This window comes from Microchirus variegatus, assembly GCF_963457635.1.
Source record: "Microchirus variegatus genome assembly, chromosome: 21".
Lineage (NCBI taxonomy): Eukaryota > Metazoa > Chordata > Actinopteri > Pleuronectiformes > Soleidae > Microchirus > Microchirus variegatus.
In genome coordinates this window covers 7,086,296-7,101,803 of record NC_139822.1, presented here as the reverse complement: position 1 = coordinate 7,101,803, position 15,508 = coordinate 7,086,296, and the positions used below count along the sequence as shown (strand labels likewise).

The 15,508-nt window shown below is 38.7% G+C and overlaps 1 protein-coding gene across 1 annotated transcript; it reads left to right on the top strand.

Annotated features, from left to right (window-relative positions):
- Window positions 1-496: 496 nt before the first annotated feature.
- Window positions 497-14,369, top strand: LOC310942475 (tissue factor-like). Its single transcript, XM_083907864.1, has 7 exons — window positions 497-672; window positions 4,568-4,685; window positions 6,277-6,366; window positions 7,019-7,125; window positions 10,989-11,167; window positions 11,464-11,629; window positions 12,241-14,369. Exons 1-7 carry the CDS (start codon window positions 600-602, stop codon window positions 12,384-12,386), a joined length of 879 nt encoding a protein of 292 aa, XP_083763990.1. The 5' UTR covers window positions 497-599; the 3' UTR covers window positions 12,387-14,369.
- The last annotated feature ends 1,139 nt before the right edge of the window (window positions 14,370-15,508 follow it).

The following is a 15,508-nucleotide window of genomic DNA, read 5'->3' as shown; positions in this document are numbered from 1 at the left end:
GGGGTGTGGGAGTGTGAGCAGTTTTGCTTTCCAGTCAGAAAAGGCTGATGTTTAAATAAAGCAGCAAACATTTGCGTTCACATCACCTTAGTCTACATCTGTTTGAGAGTGTGCACAGTCACAACACAGTCAGCTCCAGAGAAAACTCCAATGTTGCACTGTATATGGTTACTGAGACTATCCCTCATTCAAGGAGGAATATACCACTTGGTGCTTGTCAGGGTGGGTGTAACTAGTAATTCATGAGTCATTTATGTTACTGTGGGAGTGCGTACTATCCAGTCACAGAGCAACACTGTCCAACAAAGAGTTGTGTTATGCCAACCTGTAGGCATTCATTTAATTATTCGGGAGAAATTCAAACTAAACACACAGTTATACAACACCCCATCAGCAGGGAGGCATGTGGGAGGGATCAGCAGGCAAAACAGGCGAAACCCTGAACGTTCCCCCTGCTCCCCAACACTGAGCAACTTGACACTGGAGGAACTACTGATTCACGGACTACAGCACGCACAACACAACAGTCGACAGATTCACTTTTCCTGGAGTCCTATATTTTGATCAAGGAAGGGAAAAAAAATAGCATTTGGTGTTCAATGAACATGGCATCTCTGAGAACTGTGCTTTATCTGGAAATCTGTCTGAATGCTTGGATTATCACTACTGCAGGTAAAACTACAACATTCTGACATTCTAAGATAGATCGATTTTGTGTTCACATTCAAGGAATTTGACAGCAGTTTTCCCTTACTCTCCATATGTACAGATAAAAAGATAACAAAACTGAACAAATAAGCTAAACAACTGAACAGAATGGTTTAATAAGTGAGGTAGATTGTTTGTGCTTAGTTTATAGTAGATTTTAAAAGAAAACTCATGTTGCCTGTCCAGAGCAAACGACCATTAGTTGAGGTGGCCCCCTCTTATAAATACTGTTGCCTGTGTTTATAGCTCCTTTTCCACATATGGTTCCAGCTTTCCTCGCCTCGGCACAGCATGGTTTAGGTTGGTTTTCCACTACAAAATAGTCAACACTGCATGGCTGCATGAAACTGCTGTGACTTATTTTTTACACGCTACGTGCAAACGAATGGCTAGTGACTTACATGGTACCGTAAAGAGCAAAGTCAGGCACACTGACCAATCAGTGGCCGGCAGTCTGGCGACGTAATGCATAGTATCTCCTCAGCTGGCTTGGAACCAGGTACCAGATACTATGCTAGTGGAAACACAAAATAACCCTGCCATGCCGAGTCGAGGAGAGTCGAATTGAGCCAGTGGAAACATGTCATATGCGTTATATCATTATACTCTATACTATGTTTAGATTGTTCTTCCCCCAGAAAGCTAATTTAATTTGAAGCCAGCCAATTGTTAACGGTTGTCTGTTTTCTGACAGTATACTGCTATAACTATTTTTGTATTCTGTTTGCAATATACGTTATGAACCAATGAAGCAATCAAAAATATGTTTTTACTATTTAGCAAGAACTGAAGCTAGTGAAATGATTTTCAGAATGTTGCTTGTTTGTTTGACAAACTGTGCCTTAGACTGTTAAACCAGATAGAGATGTACCACAATATACAAAACCCATTTCCAGAAAATTTTCTAAAAATTCAAAACAAATTTTAATATTTGTATATATGTTATATAGTGGTGGGACTCAATTACTTTTTAATTGATGGAATTAATTTAATGCTTTAATTATCCTTACCCTTTTAACATATTTTATTAAAAAAATGCAGGGCAGCATTTTTACCTCAACTAAAATCTGTCAACTCGATTAGTAAGTACATACTTACTTTATTAGCCGGTATCGCATCAGCGCAGACCATCAGAATTCCACCTGGTTGATGTTGTGCTTTGGTTTGGTTTAGGCCAGGGGTCTGCAACCTGCGGCTCTAGAGCCTCATGTGGCTCTTCAGCCCCTCGGTAGTGGCTCCTTTCTCGCTTTGAAGAAAAAAAACTTTTCATGTTTTTCACACTTTTTTGTCAAGTTAAAGGCGTAAATAATAGTGTTTTGGATATTTTGTCCATCACATCCAATTGGAAAACCTCCCCTGAAAGCCATTAAAGTAATGCATACATGAAGAAATTCACATTTGGAGGCCTGTCCATGCTTAGATCCATATACTTAGGCCAGGCATATTTTCTCATTCATAAACTACATAAAATTGGACATAAAATTTCATCTCAAAGTCATTTTTCTACACTTTAGAGGTTTGGTATCAACGTGCGACAAACTGTAGTTCTTTGAATATAGTACATGTGTAAAAACAACAACTTTACATGTTATTTTATCTTCATTTTAAGGATGAAATAGGTTTTTTGCGGCTCCAGAATAATTTTATTTGGGTGGAGAGGGGACAAAAAGGGCTCTTTTCATTCCAAAGGTTGCAGACCCCTGGTTTAGGCAATAAAATCACTTTTGGTAAAAACCGGCAGAGAAGTGTGGCTGCTTTTGGTGTTATTCACGGTTCTGAGTGAAAACGCACAAGATGCTTTGGTCTGGTGAGTACTGTATAGTAAGTATAAGTATAATCCTGCCGTCGCTGATGTTGGTAAAGAATTTGAGTTTAGGTGGTGAGATATTCTGATGATCACATTTGCTGGTTTGTTATGTCTTCAGTCGTTGTTTGCCTGCTATTCAGATTGTTGACGCAATTATTATTATTAATTGCATCACTATGTTACTGTATTTTAGCTGTTTTTTAATTTTGCAAGGTGATCTCACACTGAGTCCTCGGTGTTGAGTAAATCATGTCTTTACTGCATGCATGGAGGAGTTCTCTCCCTTTTCCTCCAGATAGCTCCACCATATATTATACAGTCTCATCAAAGTACCTTACAAACACTTGGGGCTTGGCCGCATCCTGGGCCTTGTAGTCAGGGGGGTTTCTGTTGTGCTGCGGCGAGTTGGTCCTCGCCTCCCACTTTTGTTCGTTTCTATATGCTGGACGTTGTTTTTCTGTCCTCGTAGAGCAGAGTAGAGGACTCTCCCTGTGGGACGGTACGACATCCCATCTTGAGACATCTCACAAGATATTATGAAAGAGAACTTTAGGTCATTAACATAACCCCGGTTCTCTGAGTAATACGAGTGAGATGTCTCATCAGACTACCCTTCTTGCTTGGGCGAGTGAGAAGAGGTGCTTATCTTGAACGACGTGGTCCCGTCCGCACACAGTATTTATGGTAGGTGGGACTACCTGTGGCAGACGGACACGTTCACCAGCCAATCAGGATTGGTGTTATGAGATGAATGCTTCTGAGGGCTGCAGCAGGGGCGTGCATCCAATAGTGCAGGGGTCTGCAACCTTTGTAATGAAAAGAGCCCTTTTTGTCCCCTCTCCACCCAAATAAAATTATTCTGGAGCCGCAAAAAACCTATTTCATCCTTAAAATGAAGATAAAATAACATGTAAAGTTGTTGTTTTTACACATGTACTATATTCAAAGAACTACAGTTTGTCGCACGTTGATACCAAACCTCTAAAGTGTAGAAAAATGACTGAGATGAAATTTTATGTACAATTTTATGTAGTTTATGTATGAGAAAATATGCCTGGCCTAAGTATATGGATCTAAGCATGGACAGGCCTCCAAATGTGAATTTCTTCATGTATGCATTACTTTAATGGCTTTCAGGGGAGGTTTTCCAATTGGATGTGATGGACAAAATATCCAAAACACTATTATTTACGCCTTTAACTTGACAAAAAAGTGTGAAAAACATGGAAAGTGTTTTTTCTTCAAAGCGAGAAGGAGCCACTACCGAGGGGCTGAAGAGCCACATGAGGCTCTAGAGCCGCAGGTTGCAGACCCCTGCCATAGTGAGACATCTCACTCATATTACTCAGAGAACCAGAGTTATGTTAATAACCTAAAGATATTTCCCACACCAGATAAACATTTACTAAGTTATAACATGATTGACTTCACAAAACAAGTACTGCATCATGCATGTACTTGCCGTGAAACTTTGTGGGACCACAGCGCAAACTCTCGAGCTTGCCTTGAGAATTTGCTAAAAACTTAGGTGGTCAGGTGGAGACGCTGCAATATTAAGCTCTGAAACGTATCACAGGACATTGAAGATGAAGCTGATCCTGTGAGTGCGTGCGTGAGTGTGTGTGTGTGTGTGAGATGCATTCATAGATTCATAGTCATTCCCAACAGATGTAACAGACACAAAAATTCAATGCATCGCACATTATGTGGCCACACTTGGCCAGTAGGTGGTTTCCTGTGCACATGAAGCCTGGAGAAATGAACCTTTTTGTGAACCATTGGGATGGAAGTCTTCAAGAAGCTTCATATCGCCATCGCTAAGTGTGTTTGTTGCAAGGATCACATTCTTTTTCGTTATGTATTTGTAAATGTTTGGTTTGTAATTTGATCAGTGAAATAAAGGTTCAAGTGATTCCACAAATTACAGATTTTTAGTTTTTTATTAGACTTTTAGGGGATTTGCCTCAACTATTCTGGAAATGGGATTTGTACATTCCTTACTGACAAGCTAACACTAGAAGGTTGAATATCATCTGACCGTTTCATCCACAGAGAAGAACTTTGTTCCAAAAGCAGAGAATCTTCGCTGGTTTTCATTGGACTTTAAAACCATCCTCATGTGGACTACCAAAGCAAGTCCTGACTACAAATTCTCTGTGCTGTACTCTAGGTGACTACAAACACACACACGCATGCACGCACACACACATGGAAGTTTATTTATTTATCTTATTTAACCTTTATTTTACCAGGAAAGTCCCATTTAGATTAAAAACCTCTTTTTCGAGGGAGTCCTGGCCAAGAGGCAGCAAAAGTTACAACGTTACAATTATACAAACAACAATTATGAAAAACAGTTACAAGTAAAAGATGTCGTCTCAAGTGCTCTCAGTCTGGATATAAAAGAATTCAAAGAAATCAGTTCCGTTAATTTCCAGGGTTATACAATTCACAATGATGGGTCAGGGCTTTACAGTTAGTTATAAACCTCAGAGAAGCATAATAAACAGTGTCAATCTTACTCAGATATTGAGCGGAAGCATTCATATACATCAGGTCTCCATAATCTAAAATGGATAAAAAAGTTAAGGAACTTCCTTAAAAAAAGTTTTTGGTGCTTAATTTTGTGGCAACCTTTACCCTATGAACTTAATTCTTAATTTATATCTGCCCATTGTGTTTTCATTTCATTTTAATACTATTATTGTTGCTTTTTAGATATAATTTTGAAGCTTTTCAAATTCTAATTCTATCTCATTTTTTATTGTTATTATTTTGGAGTTTATTTTATTTTATTCTTTTTTTTGCAATTGACTTGGTTTACAACTACAACTCTTGTGTTGTTATAATAAAGGTTTACACAAAAAAAAAACACTTCTAGGTTAGCCTCACACCTGTGAAGGATACACAAATGGATGCGAAAATGGTCGGCCACATTTGTCTGCCGCAATATGACAAGGAACCGCAGCAGTTAAAGAAGAGAATAGAAATGCATGACAGTGGAATATAAATAGAACTAAAAAATAAAAATAAAAATAAAATAGTAGTGCAAGAACAAAAATGTAGTGCAAAGTGTAAAATAATCTCAACTAAAGTAGAAAGACAAGAATAATAAACCAATAGACATGTCTATTTACACCATCTTAAGAAAGAGAGAGAGTTGTTTCCGGTTGACCTTAGGAAGCTGTCTGCTGATTGGCTACTGAGTTTTGGCGTGACAGCTCAATGGACTGCCACTGTTTATGTGTTTTAAACATAAGAACCGTATCTATATTGACTGATCGGTTCAGTCCGTGTGTGCCTGACTTGCTTCGCTGGGCGAAGAAATCAACTCAATGAACCAGTTAAACACTGTTGATTTCTTCCCATGGAGCTGACGTTAAAGCTATTTTGGTTTAGTGAATTTCTGTCAGTCAGCTGTTGAAGGCAGGTTATCCAGCCGCCAAAGACGGTCTCTCTTCCGGTCCATTGAGCTGTCACTCCAAAACTCAGTAGCCAATCAGCAGACAGCTTCCTAAGGCCGCCCACAAACAAAATTTGAAGGTAGTTCAGTTCACACCACAGGTAGCTCAGCTCAACATTAAACTAATTTCAAGCCTCTGTCATAAAAGTTGTCAAGTAATTGCAGTTTTTGTTGCAGGCAATACCACCTCCCACCTGTACGCAGACTCAACACCGATCGGATTTTTTTTTTTTTTTTTAATGCCTGTTTGTGAAAATATAATCAAATGACCAAAGTATTTTGTCATGTGACTTCTCAGTGAAGAAGGTGACTGGCTTGAATGTGATGACTGCAGCCAAGTGTCAGAGACGGAATGCGACGTGACAAACTACTTCAGGCCGTTCGACAGGTAGGAAAAATATATTTTAAATACCGTATGATTTCAAATTAAATAAAGCAGGACTTACATTTCTTCCAGGTTTCTATATCTCTGTCATCAGCATCATATTTGTGTTTGAGTTTTGATATACAACATTAAGATATGACTAGAAAATATCAATATTGGTGTCATCCAACATTAGTTGCAGGACTTGGACTGGTGTTATGTATTTTTAAATATATATATATCAGTCCTTCCTACTTTATTTATTTTATTTTATTTTTTTACTTTTTTTATTTGTTTTTATTCTAATTACTTTTTTATTTTTTAAATTGAGCTCTTATTATTCCTTTATTGTTTTTATGTATTGTTATATTGTGTGTGCTTATATTGTATTTTAATAACTGTGCAGCACTTTGGTTCAACTGAGGTTGTTTTTAAATGTGCTTTATAAATAAACTTGACTTGACCTTCCTTATTTCTGATACTTTGCTGGACTTGTAGCCTCGTTTCCTGTGATCTCTACACAATAAAAGCCTTTGGAAACTTCAAGCAGTAACGTCTGAAGCTGATATTAGTCAAATAATTATACAAATGTAACAAATGTCAGTGTTTACTCTTGTCATGTGCATGAATGAATTAGGTATCACACATATGCAAACCATTGTGTTTTTTTCAACAGGACATACTGTGCTGACATTCAAACAGAACACGTTGCCATGGACTATAACCACGACCCGGAGGAGTTAACTCACACGTACTCCCCAAAGTTCAACCCCTACAAGGACAGTAGGTATTGCACACGCATGAGCGCGCACACACACACACACACACACACACACACACACAAAAACACATTTTGAGTTCTGAAAGTGTGGTTTCTAAGCTTTTTTCTAATGCATGGAAATCTGGAAATATTTGAAGATAATGTGGCCATTTGAATATATGCACTCCTTGAAGATATGTTAATATAATACAATTATGATATATATATAATTGAAATGATTACCTGACTGTGCTCTTTCCCTCATAACCTGTGCATCATTCCTGCGCCTTCATGCAAGTTGCACTAAGTTTTCACTCACGTGAAATATGATGCAACACCACACATACATTTTTTTTTGTGCTGTCAGTTAAACGCGTTAAACGTGAACCCATTTTTCACGGCGTCAATTTTTTCACGCAATTAACGCTCTTTTTGGTCAAGCAAAAGTTTTTTTTCACAAGCTGTTTTCTCAACTAGTAATGTTAGAACAACTACAACAACACACCGGATCTAGCTAGACTGGAGTAGTCGGTCTTTACTTACCGACTACTCTTTGGTCGGTAAGTAAAGAGTAAACGTTCCGTTTTGATTGGATGGCAAGCGATGTATGCTTCTCTGCTAGCTCCATTAGCTCGGATTAGCTTGTTACAGCAACAATACATTAAACCACGGGACTTCGTCTGCGTTGAAGAATGGCTCTTTATTCACAGAACTATGCCTATAACACAGCCTCTGTTATTATTGTGCGGCTATCACAAGAGGAATAACTCAAAACATGCAGAGTGACGGTGATATTCACCTGCGGCTCGCTAATGTAAACAAACGGAACACATCACTTCCTGCTTCACTGACGTCACAGTACGCGAACGACTCATAACTCCTACAGCACATATGCACTCAACACACATGCACAGCTCCTCACACACACATAAGTTACACACATTAGGTTTAACCTGTAACATAGATTAGTTTGTCTGCCAGGGTGGTTCAGTTTGTAGAATAAGATGTGTAATAATAATTATACAATTATACTTTGGCTTGAACAAATATTATATTATAAATATTGTGTCTTGAAATTGCAGTAAGCTGTATTGCAATTTAGATACATTTTCAATTATTGTTCAGCCCTACACTACAGTATTTGCCAAAATATGCAAATAACATTTACACAAAGCAAGCCTATGTGCGATTGATTGCGATTAATCTCGAGTTAACTATGACATTAATTCAATTAATCGCGATTAAATATTTGAATCTTTTGACAGCACTAGTTTTTTTGTTATTTCCACGCTTCGATGTTGGTGTAACAGACTATTCTCTCATCTCTCTGAAATTACGTAAAGTTGTTGTGGTTGGTGGACTTCCGCTGGAGTAGGTTTGATTTGATTTGGTGGGGACATAAATTACTAAACACGCGCAATAAACTAATAGCAACTGACTGGGCTTGCATACCTTTGACCAGAGCCAGTCTAAAGTCCTGGTGGACATCTATGTATTCTTGTTCTGTAGTCCTAACACTTTAGTAATATTGTAGGGACTACACAGCAGTGGCTGGAGGATGCAGGAGACGTGGTGACCCGGGCTGTAAAGTCCAAGTCGACTGGTCGATTTATTGGTCAATGTGTTCTGGCTCGACCAAAATTCTGATATATGGCACTCTAAATACTATGGAGCATGTGCAGTGCGAAATCAAAATGAAATGGTCACCAAAGCTTTGTCACCAAGCACTTTTTTTGTATATAGCCAAACTTTATTTTCCCGTCTTCATCTGTGATGGGCAGATGAAGCTTCATGAAGCAATTGAAGCCTTTCATCCAATTGGTTCCCTCCAGTGCAAAGCTTCTTGAAGCATCATTTGCTCTAGTAGGCCATCTACTGGACGCAAAAGTATCAGTCGGCATGAATTTGAAGTGTGTGGCATTTTGCTGAAAGCCTGTGAATAAAACTGTCAGCAAAATAACTAAGTATGCAAACATGTATATTGTAGTGATGGCAGTATACTGTGTATATATATACTGGCAGTATGAAAAATTATTATTTGGAAATTATGAAAATCATAACCGCTCACAGGGCACAGATGAAGCAGGCGTACACAAGAATGCCACTGCTACCTTCTATAAATGGGGATAGACATATTTCTCTCTCATAGTATTGAAGGGGGTCCTCCTGCCTTCCAATATTTGGCTCCATCATGTTCGATGTTTGTGAGTTTAACAGTTCATATAAATGCAACTCAAATGGAATCACAATAATACCTTGGGAAACAGACTCAACAATTTGTGATGTTGACGGCTGTGGTGGTGGTGGTGGTGAGGAGGAAGAGGAGGTGGTGGTGGTGGCCCTCATTATGGAAGCACATTCTGCCTTCAGTCTTTTTTTCTGCTTCACCTGCCTCTTGCAGGGCTGAGAAACCCTATTTTTCTAAACCTTGGGTCCAGTAGTGTCGCAAGGCACATAATGCTCATGGTTTGGATCCTATCTAGCTTCTCAAGAGCATCCTCAGCTTCTCAGCCAAAGAAGACCCAGTGGATGGTGGTTTTTCCATTTCGTCAGTGAGGCAATGATCCACAGTAGCAAGCAAAGGTATGACCTTTGAGCCAGACACCCTTTTTGTCTGGCTCGGTGGTTGCGTCATTAAATGGTCCGAGGACAATCAGACACTCGGACGTTATGCCATATTCCTCTGATGACATAGGTGAGATGTCTGTTGTGAGACTTGCCAAAGCTGCACCCACTGGCTCTCTTTGCTCAAACAGTCTTTGCAGCATATTGTAAGTGCTGTTCCAGCGTGTGTCAGGTAAGTATTACTAAAATAGCAGCAACAGTTAAACCATTTATGTTACAATGGGTGAGAGCACTCCTCCCTATGAGATTGGTTAGGTGTTCACTTTTGCAATTGGGAAAGACATGAGAGGGTGCATGGGAAGTCTGGTTTGGTTGTGTCTCCTTGTCTTTGTGTTACCTTGTCTCGCGTTTGGATGTTAACTGTTGCCACACTTAGCTCTTCAGACTTGGCAATATGGCATGTGTCAGGTTGAGAGGTTTGGGCATTTGTCGATCAGACACATGATTGTGGATGGTTCAATTACATCTTTCCATACCTGTATCCTCAGCCTCTATCAAGTGCTTATTGTGCTTGAAACCGCTTATGTACTCAAACCTGGCTTCCTCATCGTTTGACTCAAGCTGGGTTTTTCCCTCTCACTGTCCACCATAGCTGCTTCCCTATTCCTCACACTTGGTCACACTGTCCAGGAGTCTTGTCCTCAATGAGTGGTTACTTTTTTTTCAGCCCAGTTCTTACTCTTCATCCATCACAAGTGGAACAAAGGTAGTCTTTTAGGAGATGTGGCAATTTGTGGTCTTCCACTGCGAGGCCGCGTTTGGTCAAGTTTCGAGTCGAGCTGGCTGAATTAATGATTTTGAACTCGACGGCTAACACCGTGCAATGGTCTTCAAGCAGTGTAGTGATAGGGATAGCAGGGTTTGATCAGATGAAACAAAAATAAATAAAACAATAAAGGGAAAGGGAAAAAATTTTTTATGTGGAAGTTGGAGGGCTGAATGGGTGAAAACATTAAGTGTTCACGGGAGCACTTGCACAACATGTCTACACCATCTGCTCACTGACTGGAAGACCAAGTAAGAGATTTAGAGATGGAGATATTGCCTTAGGTCATCTGCCATTGAAGCTGTGATCCTAAAACAACTGCAGGAGGAGGTTCAAAATGCTTTTAAATAACTTTTTTGCAGGTTCAGAATGAGCAATAATCTAAAATAGAAGATAAATGATAGATAAGGATGCTGTGATCATTTATGAACACACAGTTCCAGTGACCCATTCACACCCTTCCGCAAGACAAATCAATATTTCTGCTTTCCTCAGGCAACATCAGCGCTGTGAAATTCACTGTGGAACCTAAAGATGAGCGCACAGTGATTGTCAACATCACAGATCCTCTCACCGGCATCCATGACTATGGGAAGCAGCTCACCATCAGAGACGTCCTCAAAAATGACCTCAAGTACAAGATCAGCTACTACAAGTCTGGAAGCACAGGCAAGGTAGGATATTCGGATTCTCATTTAATACCCACAGCAGACCTGGGCGTTTTACGGCCCGCGGGCTACATACGGTCCTTTTTGGTTCCAGGTAGAACCAACCCTTAGTGTTACCAAGAACCCTTTTAAAACCCTTTGTTCAGGAAAGGGGTTTTAAAGGGTTGTCTAGATCAAAATGGTTCTTACTGGAACCATTAGTGTTACCAAGAACGACTGACTGACTATTGGGTGAAAATATTGTATTTTATTTTGAAATATTTGTGATAAAAGGTGTGATATTTTCCATTCTCGTGTGATAGAGAGACATCGTGTCTGACTCGAGTGTGGCAGAGGTGTCACAGCTGGATGCAGGAGAGAGTTACTGCTTCATGGTTGCAGCTTTCATTTCCTCCAGACCTAAAAGCACCCAGCACGGAGCTTGGAGTAAACAGCTGTGTAATCAAGTACACCATAATGTCCTGCAAGGTACACAACACAACACAACACAAGATAACACTACACACAGGGCAAAGACATAATATATATATATATATATATAATATTTGGAATGTAATATAACTGGTACATGCTATGTCACAGCAAAAATAAAAGGGGAGGTAATCGTGGGTTCTGGGGATTGGTAGAAGAGCATATTGTACGTGTATATCCTCCTAAAAACATAACAACAATATCAACAATGAATAGGGAGATGTGATTGATTTAAGCCTATAAGGGAAGTCTAAAGTAAGTATTTGGAAATTAGAGAAAAGTATAAAAAAACAATCACTTAATACATAGATTAATATTAATATGGGCAAAGGTAGCTCAATGGTAGAGCGAGTTGTCTTTTACCTCTAAGGCTGTGGGTTCAATTCCTGCCTCTGTAATATAAAGTGCTATACAAATACAAACTATTTGTCATAAACACAATGTTTCGATTACAATATATGCTCTTTTGGAGAAAGAGTTAAAAAAGTTTGCCAAAACTCATATACACAAGTTTGTCTAACAGGAGCCTAGTTTCAGGAAATGTGGTAGTAAATAGTAATATAGTAAAAAGCTGTGAAGTGATTGTGTAACTCTGATTATTCCCGCAGAGCTGAGTGCTGGCGCGTGGGCCGGTGCAGTGTTCTTCGTGCTGACAATTGTCATCATCATTGTCACTGTGACGGTGCTCTGCTGCAAAAGCCGCAAACAGACAAACAAAGCCCCCTACACAACTCAGTTATCAGCACCTGTTTAGTGTGTGTGTGTGTAATGTGTTTTAGGTGTTTGTTTTTCATGTTGTTTTTTTTTTTGTATAGTGTGCTCCTCTCCCTTCATTTTCTATTTCCTGCCCTGATACAGGAATGTTTTTTTACACAGCTTTGTAAACGGTATACTGTATTTAGTCCTTAGTATAGCTTACTTTGAAAGTGAGTGTTCAGATTGCTCTTAGGTGTCTATAAAAATTCTACCCTTTCTGTTAAATCCATCTTTTCGAAACTGTTTATGACATTGTTATTTCTGAATACTCTGTCTGGACCACAATCATCAGAGCATCGACATGTGCATGTACAGCATGACCCTTGTTTCCCAAAAATGGTCTTCCAACAACTCAACTGCATTCTCAATTATGTTTCATAAGTCACAAATCACAATAGTGACATAGAATTTTACGTTGTAATTGTTTTCATTATTTTTTTTTGTTTTTATTGTGTCCACCAAGTAGCAGACAACTTCATTTGGGAAAGACTTTTTCTTTTCCTCACCAAAACTAGATGCTTTTTATGCCATACACCCAACCACAAAAGAATATAATCACTCCCATGTCCTAATTTCAGCCAAAGGTGACTCAACAAGTTAAATACTTTTCTGATAAAATGTAGCATAACCGCTACAGAAAATTTGGTAATGAAAGTAGTTCCTTTTTCAATTCGGTGCAACGTTACTTTTCCCAGGGACAGATTTGACAGCGACACTACCTTCTAGTCATGAGCTCTCATTCCACATGATACCAGGACAGAGGCTGGTACAGTGTTGAACAACTTGGCGACTTTGTATCTAAATATGGCAAATTTCCAACTCCTCCTAGCGACTGTTTTGTCAAAAGTGACTAGCGACAAATCTAGCGGTTGTTTGGAGACTCTCAAGTAAAAGTAATGTATCACTCTGCAGTTACTGTGCTCAACAAGCAACGGGTGCTGCACTCACAGGCGTTCAGTCTCACAGTAGCCTCCACAGCAAGGAAGTTGCCGAGTGTATAATGTGCCACTGCGAGAGTGCAGAAATAACCCCTCAAACAGAAAAGCTGCCTCTTCCGCAAGCAAGAGCAGCTCCTGTTGAGCTCAAGGGATTGAAATCCGTGCACGATAGTTAATATCTGTGAGTGTGAAAACACATATATCGCTTGTGAGTCATTGTTTTATGTGCTGGATTTTTGACTAAATCTGATTCCTTGAAATACTGCCACAGCATCCAGTGTACCGGAAGAGAGGCTGCTCATCCTGGGAGGTTTTGTGCTCACCCCCAGAAGAAACAGACTTTCAACATAAATGTTTTGAAAGACTACCCCTGATTAGGTATAATCCCACACATATTGTGTAGGCTTACACATTTAGGAACAGATATGGAGTTCTGCCCAAATTTAAGCAAAATGAAAGTACATAAAAGTAAGTTAAACGTTACTTCCCAAACGGGGTAACAAAGTTAACGGATTACTACTTTTTAAAAAGTGTGTTCCCCAACACTGATAAAAACAGCATCATGTCTGTAGACATGCAAATATTTTCAGAAGTTTCCTTATGAGACATAATTGAGAATTCAGTTGAATCTTTTTTTTTTTAGAGATAAGGTTGCACACGTTAATCACAAGCAGGTTCAACTGGACTTGATTTTGTGTTGCAATACCAGACTGCAAGTATATAGTATATGTTGAATCTTTGTCCACAAATCTTACCTGTCTGTTAACACACTATCACTCCACTTCTCACACTGTTTTTCTAAACATGCTTGTTCTTATATTCCACTGTAACTATAGGTATATCACTCCAGGTGTAATCACAAATAACCACTACAAGAACAGTCACTGAAGCTCCTCAGTGGCTTCTCTTGATCCATCCAAACCACATAACTGTTAGCTTATAATGCATATATAATTTTGCTCAGAAAAATCCTGCATTTATTTATACATTTTTCCTCACACAGTAACTCATGATATGGTGATTATCTGAAATTCTGAATGGACTGATCGTGCCTATGTAACTCTCATCCATCCTCAATTTAAAATAAACAAATCTTTTGTTTGTGCTATCATTTAATGGTGTGGTCCTTGCTTGTGATTTTAGTTTAGTTTATATCACAACAGTCACTTTTGTTGATTACCAGGATGACAAAGTAATAAAACATATGCTCCACCTCCCGTTGTCTTATAATCACATTCAACGATAGTGTTTAACAATTGGTACAGAATAAGAATGTATTATTCAAACAAGGTTAAGGAGTTGCGGAGAAACAGTACATACACTTTACACTAACCGCGAATCAACTGACCAAGTGACGATTATGGAGTTTATTTATTTTTTCCAACACAGAATTTCACATTTAAACACATCACATACGACATCACACGTAAATGCATTACAACTTTTAATTGACCTACACATCTTTTTCACTCAACCATGGCTCTTAAAGTGCATACATCAAAAGAGCAAGCGATCCAAGAGAAACTTTACCTCCTCTGTCTTTCTCCTAAACTACTGTATATTGCTATTCCACTGGCTGCTTTTAATAATATTCTGATAATGTGAGCAATTTTACAAACAGCTATTAAAATAATTAAATGTACAAAAATGTCAGGAAGAACGCTGTGTAAATAAGGAAACTGCTTTCTTACTTTGCGTTTCACATGAAACAGAATTAGATGTTTATTGTCTTCAAAATGTATTTCCACAACTGAGCCCACATTTAAAAATAATCAGATAAAAAGCTTTAGAAGCTGGCACGTTCACTATGTATAGTATGATATAATATATAACAACACTTTTGAAGTGAACTCTGGGTTAGAAAACTGTGAAATCTGGTCCCACAACTGATTATTTGGAAAACGCTGGATCCAAGATCAAACAGGTACATATACTGTATAGATACTTTTCTGCTTTGTTTGGATAATGACAATAAGGGGAATAAGGTCAGGATGAACACCTACTAAATGTGAAATATTAGGCAGCATTGTGCATATAATGCGATATTAAGTGATGTTATTTGCTCACATCAAATATATTTTTAAATCTGAATAATTGTTAAAGTGGTTGTGTAAATCTGAAAATGAAAAAAAAGGAGTCTCAGAATCAAGCTCCCTGTCAGGTGATTGGAAATGGAAACACA